The sequence below is a fragment of the Acanthochromis polyacanthus genome, chromosome 8, assembly GCF_021347895.1.
Source record: "Acanthochromis polyacanthus isolate Apoly-LR-REF ecotype Palm Island chromosome 8, KAUST_Apoly_ChrSc, whole genome shotgun sequence".
NCBI lineage: Eukaryota > Metazoa > Chordata > Actinopteri > Pomacentridae > Acanthochromis > Acanthochromis polyacanthus.
Window position 1 is genome coordinate 42,606,136 of NC_067120.1, and position 10,153 is coordinate 42,616,288.

General features: G+C 36.6%; 1 protein-coding gene across 1 annotated transcript; it reads right to left on the reverse strand.

Moving 5' to 3' along the window:
• Positions 1–3,317: 3,317 nt before the first annotated feature.
• On the reverse strand, positions 3,318–6,219 carry LOC127535138 (supervillin-like). The gene is made up of 4 exons (XM_051952200.1): positions 6,153–6,219; positions 5,700–5,803; positions 5,440–5,595; positions 3,318–4,266 (listed from the first exon to the last, which is right to left on the reverse strand). Exons 1-4 carry the CDS (start codon positions 6,217–6,219, stop codon positions 4,180–4,182), a joined length of 414 nt encoding a protein of 137 aa, XP_051808160.1. The 3' UTR covers positions 3,318–4,179.
• Between the last annotated feature and the right edge of the window lie 3,934 nt (positions 6,220–10,153).

The following is a 10,153-nucleotide window of genomic DNA, read 5'->3' on the forward strand; positions in this document are numbered from 1 at the left end:
CATATTAAGAGTCAGAGGATGAAGGTTAGGGACAGAAATCCAAAATATTGCTGAGTCACGAAGACTTGCGTCTGCCTCGGTCGCCGTCTTGAACATGACCCCCACTCACAGTGCATTTTCTGAATAGTTTACAAAGGAACTGAAAACTACTTACCATCAACGGGATCCCTTGGTGGCGCAGTCGCTACAGCTGGCTGTCTTGCCGAATTTGATGAGTCCAGCTCATCCAGCCTGTCAGCCGCTTCTCTCAAGAGTTTAGAAATTGAGGACTCGGACTCCATTGTACCTCTTCGGACGTTCGCGGGACGTTTCTGATTAACGGCGCGAAAGAGACGTTCCTTCCTGTCCGTGACACTGCTTCCTGTCGCCCGCGCTAAGAGCTAGCATGTATACAGAGCTACCACTGTCCAGCAGGAATCGTGTGATCAGGTATGGACTAGTCATCCTGGACAGGAAGACCCGCCCACAGCCATTTGATTGACAGCTTGAGCCATGAAGTAAAGGCAAAGGCAAAACGCAAATGGAAAAGACAAAGGCAAAAGGAGAGAGACCCGCCTACAGCCATTTGATTGACTGCCTTTACTTCATGGCTCAAGCTGTCAATCAAATGGCTGTAGGCGGGTCTCTCTCCTTTTGCCTTTGTCTTTTCCATTTGCGTTTTGCCTTTGCCTTTACTTCATGGCTCAAGCTAAGGCAAAACGCAAATGGAAAAGACAAAGGCAAAGTGAGAAAAGCAAAGACAAAATGGAAAAAGCAAAAGCAAAGGCAAATGGAAAAAGCAAAGACAAAACGGAAAAAGCAAAGACAAAACAGAAAAGGCAAAGACAAAATGGAATAAGCAAAAGCAAAATGGAAAAAGAATATTACTACATTTGTTTATTTTTATTATTGATTCTTTTATTGATTCTCTTTACATTTCCACATTTATTTCCTATTTATTTTGGCACTCCTGTGATTCCATAGAATTAACCCTCATGTTGTCGTCATTTACGGGCAACAAAAAATATTGTTTCCTTGTGTGAAAAAAATCCAAAAATTTCTGAAAATTTGCAAAACCTTTAGGAATTTTTTTCCAATAATTCCTTAAAAGTTTCCCTTAAAAGTTTAATTTAAAAAAATCCCCTTAATTTAGCAAGAAAATTCTTGTAAATATTACAAAAAAGATGAAAAATCTTGCAAAAAAATTCAAAAAACATCTAAAGTGATTGCATATGTATCAGTAAAACTTATAGTATTTTCTTTAAGGACATTTATTTTTTTAAAAATGAGCAAACATCCAGCAAATTTTGCTGGATTTTGGTTCATTTTATTTCTACATGTTCATAAGGAAACATTTTCTTTTTTTCCCACCAAAAAATGCTCAAAAATTTCTCAAAAATGTTAAAAATGTGGACATCAGAAGTTTCACTGTGAGTGTGAAAGGCTCTAAGCACAATACAGTCATTTGGAGTAATGTTCCCCATGTTGGCTGTTAATGTGCCAAATCTGACATCAGTCCTGACATAAGCTGCTCCGGCTCCCTGAGACTTTTTTTTAAATAAAATGAGCTTCAAACACAGAGGATTAATTTTAAAGCATCTCATTAAATGACCTGTCAAACACAGACGGGCTTAATACCGATAATACTGGCTGCCTTCAGCTGAACATTGACCAGCTCCAGCTCTGTGTGTTGTGTCGTCGTTGACATTATTAGTCTTTAGCAGCTGTGACAAGAGGCTGCCGTGATTAAAGTCGTGTTTAAGAAGAAGTGGCTCCGCAGTGTTTTTTTTACCATCCAAGTAATTTTGGTGTAACAGTTCTCCCTGTGTGATCATTAACACTGATGATTTGTAAATAACATTTAGCGAGTTTATGCGACTGTCACACATTTTGATCTTTGATATAGTGTCAGTCAGGTCGTTCTTTCAATGAATATCTCTAAAATTTTCACTCAAGCTTTTGAGAAAGCTCCTAAAAACTCATCTTTCTGTATGAAAATGACTTTGTAAAAAAAGATTTAATGCAAACGATTAATTCCAGCCTCAAAATAGCCTACATTTAACAATATCTTTAACTCTAAACTGTTGCTTCCTCTAGAATGTGCAGATCTATGAAGCATTGCTGCAGCTCAGCACACCAGCTCACCTACGACTCTTCTCAAACGCAGTAAAAAATACTCTCTTCTCTACAATGGCAAGTTCTTCAAACATATGTTTAAAGTGGAAACTGGTAGACAGGACTGGCTCATTAGGTTTGTTTTATATTTTCAGACCGTCATTGGGAAGCTTTAGCTTCAAGATGGAATTGCTTATTATTTCACTCGTAATTCAATCCAATTCAGTTTTACTAATATGCCGCCAATTCACAACATCTATCATCTCATAGAACTTCATGTAATAACATGAGGAGCTTATAAATGTTAAACAGAGAAGCTAACAAACCAAAGTTCCCTTTGAGGAACAACTTGGCAACAATTATCCGCTCTACCAGGAAGGAAAAAAAAACCTCTAGAGAACCAGGCTCAGTATTACAAAAAATACCATACTCACATATAATCTAGGTAAAAATATTTACATTAATTAAAATATCGATTTTCAGCAGAGGTTCTATAAAATGTTCTATTTTTGACCTCTTACAAAAATCCATTCCTAATCTCAGTGGGACTTTTTTGTGGTTAAACCAAAAGGAATAATTACACAGTCTACTTCTCAAACATCTGTTCAACAGACTCACAATGTTGCACAAAAGCTTTTTCAAAGAACTACAATACGGTATGTGCAGTTGTGCACCTCCGCGTCTGCTAGCAAACCTTTTCCACAGCAGACATTTTGACTTGCTATAGCAGGAGAACAGCTGTTACTAATAACTTTTCAGGTGGTTTCCTTCTATTACGGTGTCCCAGAAGTCTGGTTTGTTCTTCAAACCTGTGCTTCCTGACACGTCAAAATGCCTTCGGTTTGTGAGATCGGGGTTAGAATAAAATCTTCTCTGGTGTTATTTAAAAGAAGACGTGAATCCGTTGTTTTTTCTTTTGAATTTTTTAATTAAAATCGAATACTGAGCATTACTATCTCGCTCCCACACCACCTAAAGTCAACTGTACGCGCTGAGAAATAAGAGCTGCTCTTGTTGCCGTCTCTACATATAACACAGGTCTGATCTATCACAAAAAAGATGCGACAAATGAATACATGATTAGTTTTTTGAGAACACCATGCAGAGAATTTCTTAACTCACACATAGCAGGCAGTTTTATAAACAGGATGTTATGTATGTAACATACCATTACAAGGATAAAGGCAGTCTGCACAGTTTCTCTCCTCAACACACACACTTAATACTTTTAAAGCTTCACATTTACTCAAACATACCCACACAGATTCACAAAAACAAACGGAAAAACATTGATGACGAGACAAACAGATCAGATTTGGTCCCAAACAACCAGACGGCTGCCATCACTGGCACACAAGTCACTATATACTGTATGAGAACCAGGAAGTATTCAGTACCGAAAACAAGGAAAAAACTAAATAAAGGCATATGGATACGTTTCAATGATGCCTTTCTGATAAAACATCAATTAAAAAGATATAATGTGAACATATTTCAGCGAAAACAGAGTCTATAGTCTCAGTTTGATGTCACCAAACAACCTCAGATTACAGGGATTGTACACTGCACTTCAGTTTCTTTTGATTTTCTTCTATTCTTTGACAACTTCAAAGTGGGGACCGAACAATTTATTCCCTTTGCTCAGAGCTGACTTATATGAAATGTAAAAGAAAGAAGAAAAACTTGAAGCTTGAAAACCAAAGGTGTATCTTTTTACACATTCTCACACAAGATTTCATGTCTGGAGTAAAAACACACAAAGACACGTTCATTTATGGTATTTTACATATTTAAAATGTGACGGTAACTGTTTTTTCCATACAAGAAAAAAAATCTTTCCATCAAAAAGATTAACAATTGCACATAATTGTTGGCTAAAGTATTTTAGTGACACATGGAAACATAAAAAAAATGGCACTGGTATTAAAAATAAGTCAATATATAAACAAAATTGTACATTTGCCTTTCTCAGTCTTCTACAAAATGACACCATGATTTTATTTTTTTGATGGAATAAAAACAAAACACAAACGAGCTGCTGAGAATGATAAAAACAAAACAAAAAAGAAACCGAATGATGTGTTTTTAAAACAGATTCTTGCTTTTCTTCAGATTCTTTTGCTTCCAGTTTGGCAGGGCGTTGAACTCAACTCGGCTCATCTCAAGAAGTGACTGGAAGGCATGAAAGGAAGAAGACAAATAAAAGTCAGTGGAAGCTGATTATGTGTTGTGGTTGAGCTGGGACACGTACAGAAATAACTTTGTATGCGCAGGCCAGTCACGGGTTATAGAACGGCTGCACAATTATTCAGATAGTAATCATGGGTTTGGCTTCCCAACAGTAAAATGAACATGATTTGGTGTGATTGTGAAATTTAAAATGTGTGTTCTGCTTATAGAAAACTCCGTAGCCCATGTAGATAAAATCACTTGGTTTCAGTTTATGTTAATCTGCTGGATTTCACTCTTTGCTATTTAATTGTTGGTCCAACACTCTGTCTGAACGTAGCAGAGAGACTACAGGCTTCTCTGTAGGTAGCACCTACTGTAGCCCGCATGTGAGGTGTTAATGGATCATCCATATATTATATAGTCTATAAATAAAAAAGATGTTAAACAAATGAGGCATACTGGTACACATTCATTCATATTTTGCCTTTAGGTGATTCTCTGAAATCACATACAGAAGAACCTTCTTTTCAGACTTATTTTAATGACACTTGTACATCAGCAGAAGTGAAGCCCAGCATGGGGGTGAAAGCAGGACTGGTTACTGATGGGAAACTGCAGTAAAAATTCCTTAAATGTCCCTTAAATCAATGAATGATCATAAAAAAATAATCACGATTTCAATATTCATCATCTATGTTATGTTTTCTTTGATCATGACTCTCTATTATTTTATCTCTCACATAATTAACCCTCTTGTCGTATTCATTTACAGGCACCAAAACTATAGTTTTCTTGTCTGAAAAAAACAAAAAATCAGCAAAAAAAAAATTCCCCAAATTTCTGAAAATTTGCAAAACCTTCAGGAAGAAAATTCCAATAATTTCTTAAATTAAAAAATAATAAATCCCCTAAATTTGGCAAGAAAATTATTTTAAATATTTTCAAAAAATTATTAAAAGTCTTCCAAAAAAAATCCTAAAAATATTTAAAGTGATTACATATTTATATCAGTTAAACTTAACCAATATTTTCTTTAAGAATATTCACTAAAACATCGACCAAAATCCAGTGAATTTCACTTGATTTTTTTATTTATTTATTTTTGTGAATGTTCTTAAGAAACATTTTTTTACTTAACAATACACAGATCAGGAGTCACTCGGCGTGTCCTACCTTAAAGTCCTGGTCAGACAGGTAATCCTCCAGACGTAGAGGGTCCACTCCCTCCGGCAGTGGCTTCCCGGTCAGCTCCTCGATGGAGTACTGCTGCTTACTGAGCTTGGACAGCGCCTCCTTCACCAAGGTCACCTTGTTCTTGGAGTTCTCGGCCTGTGAACGCACAAAAATGACGGTACATGAGCAGATACATCGCTGAAAAACTGTTACAACACACAAAATCTGTATCATCGTTTTCGCACTCAGATGCCACCCACCTTTGTGATACTGGTGTCCTTCTCCCAGTAAGGGAAGATGTTGGTGAAGGTCAGGGGTTCACAGCCTGCTAGGACCAGATAGGCCAGAGGGGGCGCCGAGGGTTCTTCTCTGTGAATCAGACAATCGGAAATGGATGAAAAATATGCATTTAAGCTAAAAAAAAAAGAAAAAGCAAGAACATTTTTATCTTGAGGACTAGCTTAGCAAGAACTAGGTATCAGCGACTTAAGATAGCTGAATATGAAATTAGCACATAATGAAAACACAAAGGATTATTTAGATTAAAGAGTAACAAAGAAAATAATACTGGAACCTTGATTTCAGATGCAAATAAATAAGCCACAGCCTGACGGATTATGTTCCACGCACGAAACTCCTCCCTCGACCTCCATAGGAACCATTATCCTCTTCATCTCCTAGTTAACTTTTATCACATTGATCAGGAGTTCTACCTTTAACTGGAATATTATCCAGAGTTCCATGGAGCTGGGTTCCAGGATTTTTATCACTTTCTAACATGGACTCTTTTCATCATTCTGAGCTCAGAACTTCATCAGTCCAAGCAGATGACCATGACATTAGCGAGGAGAAATCACACCTGAGTCTCTTGGGTAAAAAACTGACATCCAGATCAGTTTACATCCATCCAGGACGCTGTTCAAGTCTAAAGAAAAGTGAACAACTTTTGTGAGTCATTTTTTGAAAGATTTTTGTTATCCTGGACAAAATATTTTAGTGGAGATTTAGGACCAATTTTCGTTTTAAATTCGTACAACTAATGTTATTTTGACAAAGTTTGATGCGACAAAAAAATACATTTGCGTTCTTTTAAAAGCTGCAGGCAGAATTTCCATGTTACATCCACTCCACAGAATGTCACCAACTAGATTTCGAGTCATTTTTCAATCACTCCATTTTAGTAATTATGGACAAATTTTAACGTCATTTTTTTGATTAATTTGTTTGAGTAATTTGGTTGGGTTTATTGTCATTTGGGACCAAATTTTTTGAGAAACTATGTGACAATTTTTCATTTTTTCATTTTTGAGTCATTTTTAACAGATGTAGAAACACATTTGAATCTGTTTAAAACTGCACCGAGAGACAGTTTACATTCATCCAGGTGTCTCACAGGTCTAAAAACAACTAATAAAATGTGGACACATTTCAGACATCTGGTGAAAATTTGAGAATTGATGGACGACTTTGTGCAGTTTGGTGGGTTTTTTGTCACCATTTTTTCAACAGTTTGGGAGCTTACTTGGGGAAAAAAAATGTTGAAATCTGAGACCTTTAAATGTTAAGTTTGGAAAGACCTTTGCATGTCATTTCGACTAGTTTTGATGGTTATGAAGAAAACATATTAAGTCTGTGTTAGAGTAGAAACTGCAACCAGGATCAGTTTTACAATCCAATCCAGGTTCCACAGTCTGGAAACACTGAACTGTCTTTAGTTCATTTTCTCTTAAAACCAACTCTGAGCATTCGAGTATTATGGGATGTATTCATTAGTCTTGAACAGCTAAAACTGCAGCAGTTTAGTGTCACAGTAAAAAGGATCCTGATTGTCTATAACAGTTCTGAGACCATCTATTAAATGGGCGATAAGAGTCCTTTAAAGTTTCACCCATAACTGTTATAACCACCTTGATAAAACAGAAGGAAATGCACAAACATCTGTCCTCCAGGGAAATCTGTGCCAGGTTTTTCCTGCATGGAGGAATTTTTGAACCAGTTTGTTTCATTTTAGATTCACTTTAGTCGTTCATAGTGGACATTTTTGTTCATTAAATGGTCAGGAAATAAAAGGAAAAATGCAGCATTTCTGTCATTTACTTTCACATTGTATTGTGTTTTTTCTGTCCTATGGAAGGTTGATTCTGAGCAGGAATAAGAAAGTGGTGATTGTCAGATAACCACTGTGTCTCCCTCTTATACGGATGAAGATCTAGAACTACATTCTGGTTCAGAATTGAATTCATCTTGCAGGAGTTCCTCAGCAAGCAGAGCCAGCTCATATTAATTCTGTTTCTCTGAGGCTGAATATGAAAGCATGAAAATCACTGAGAGGAGGCTGCAGTGTTTGTTGGTTTAATTAAAGCAAGCTTGATGATTGAGACGTTAAGTGTCTGACTGAATAAAAACCTGCTGCAAGCTCTTGATCACAGCATTAGTTTTCAGTCTCTTAGAAACCTCAAAAAAACTTATTTAAAACAGGTTTCAATTAGCGATCTACATCAAAGGGATCATCTTAATCCTTAAACCTTTTTTTCTTTGTTGCAACAGACCGTAGACGGGTAGATGTAGACGGGGAAAATCTCACTTTTCTGACCATTCATCAGTAGATGTTACAGACTTTTTAATGTTTTCTACAACGACCTCATATCCATTCATAGATTACAACTTTACAAACCTTCCTGATTTACAACTGTCCAACGTTCCCTAAACATCCCATTTATAGGGACAAAACAATTTTCCAATATCCCCAAAACACCTTATTAATCCATACGGTTTACCATTTTGAATTTATGGATGTTCCCAAACGCCTCACATTATTTCCAATGTCCATTAAATGTCTCACTTCCGCCGTGATGCTACACTTTAGTTTCCAAGGTGTCCTAAACGCCTCACATGCATAGTTGACTCTACATTTTACAGATGTTCCATGAACGCTTCATATTCATTGGAAGATACTTTACAGTTCACGACCAACTCCCTGAATGCCTCATGTCCTGTAAAAGGCGACTTGATTTTATCAATGTTCACTGAATGCCTCACTTTCTTCATTGGCAGATACTTCAACTTTCCAATGTTCCCTAAAACGCCTCACTATTCATTGGTGGATGCTACAATTTTCCACCGTTCCTTAAATCCTCCATTCAAAGCCGTAGACACTCCACTAAACGCCTCACCATCTATCTATAGGCGTAACCATTTTTTTCATTGTTCCTTAAACACCTCAGCAAGCTTAAGTAGATGCTCAGAATATTTCCTATTTTCTCCCTAACGCCTCACATCCCATTGATGAGATACTATTTTACTGATTGTTTACCTAAAAGCTTTACTTTTCCTGGTAGATCACTACTATTCTAATGTTCTCTAAACACCTCACATGCATTGGTTCTAGACAGCTACACTTTCCTGATGTCCTCTTACATACCCAATTATTGGAACAAGCCACAAAATTTCTAGTGTTCTCTTCTAAATACATCACAGCCTGTAAGTTAGATGCAGAATATTTTCCAATTAGTCCTTAAATGCCTTCACATCCACTGGTGACGTTTACAATTTAGGCGATGCCCCCTAAAAACCTTACATTCATTCTTAGATGCTGCAGTTTTTCCAATGTTCCCTAAACGCCCTCATGCACAGAGAAGCCTCTATTTCCACTCAGTCACTTCCTAAAAATGCTCTTACAGATACGTGACGTCTATTCCTTCTCCAAATACAAGTCAGACGCTGTTTATTAACCCACCAAGATTCTGCAAAATTTCCACCAACCTTAAAACTTTCCATGAAGCTTCATGGAGAGATGAGGCATGAAGAATTAAGAATCTCACATTTTATAGTGAATTTTCTCTCTTTAAATTTGCAAAAGAGAACCTGGGATTGGCAGAGAACTTCGCACTCAACCTCAAGCGTTAACTTCACTTATTCATTCCAGCATCGATTTTTGAATCCAACGCTGAAACGGGATTATTTATTCTCCATCAGGAGACATAAATCTGACGGTCTCAACGTTTTGTTAATGTTTTGTCCTTTGTTTTGTCGTTTGTCTCAGGTTTTTTGTAGTTTTGTTTTCTTGTTTTTGTCGCTTTTTGTTTTGTTTTTGGCTTTCCTTTTGTCTCGTTTGTGGTCTTGCCCATTTTTTTTTCGCTTTGTAACTTCTCTCTGTCTAATTTTTGTCCATGTTTTTGCTTTGTGTCGATTTGTCCTCATTTTTGTCCGTTTTGTTTTCTGGTTTGTGTTTGTGGTTTCCTTTTGTCTCGCTTGTGTTTTTGTTCTTAATTTTTTGTCATAGTTTCTCATGTTTGTCCTTGATCTCATTTGTGAAACTTTTTTTGGCTGATTTTCGTGATTCTCCACTTTTTTGTCGCTTTGTCTAAATTTTTTTGTCTTCTTTTTTTGTTTCGTTTCAAGTCGTTTGTCTTATTTTTTGTCTCATTTTGTTTGTCTTATTTCGGTAAAATTATATTATAAATTAATATTAATAAAAATTCCTCCCAAACCTAAACTACATGGAAACTTCATGGAGAGATGAAGCATGAAGAAAGGAAGAATCTCTCAACATTTTGGGAGTGCATTTTTTTCTTTTTACAAACTGGTAGAACAGACCTGTGGCCTTTTGAGGAAAACCTGCCCTCTTCCCCTGCTTAGCTCATTTATCTGCTGCCCACCATCTTCTGCAGACTTTGAAAAAGCTCTGATTTTCATGTCAGAGTGTGAAGGATTT

Coding starts and splice junctions, on each gene's coding strand:
- LOC127535138 (XM_051952200.1), bottom strand. CDS start 6,219: ATGTTAGAAAGTGATAAAAATCCTGGAACCCAGCTCCATGGAACTCTG. Junction 5,596..5,699: donor AGGACACCAGTATCACAAAG/GTGGGTGGCATC, acceptor GTGCGTTCACAG/GCCGAGAACTCCAAGAACAA. Junction 4,267..5,439: donor TGTCTGACCAGGACTTTAAG/GTAGGACACGCC, acceptor CATGCCTTCCAG/TCACTTCTTGAGATGAGCCG.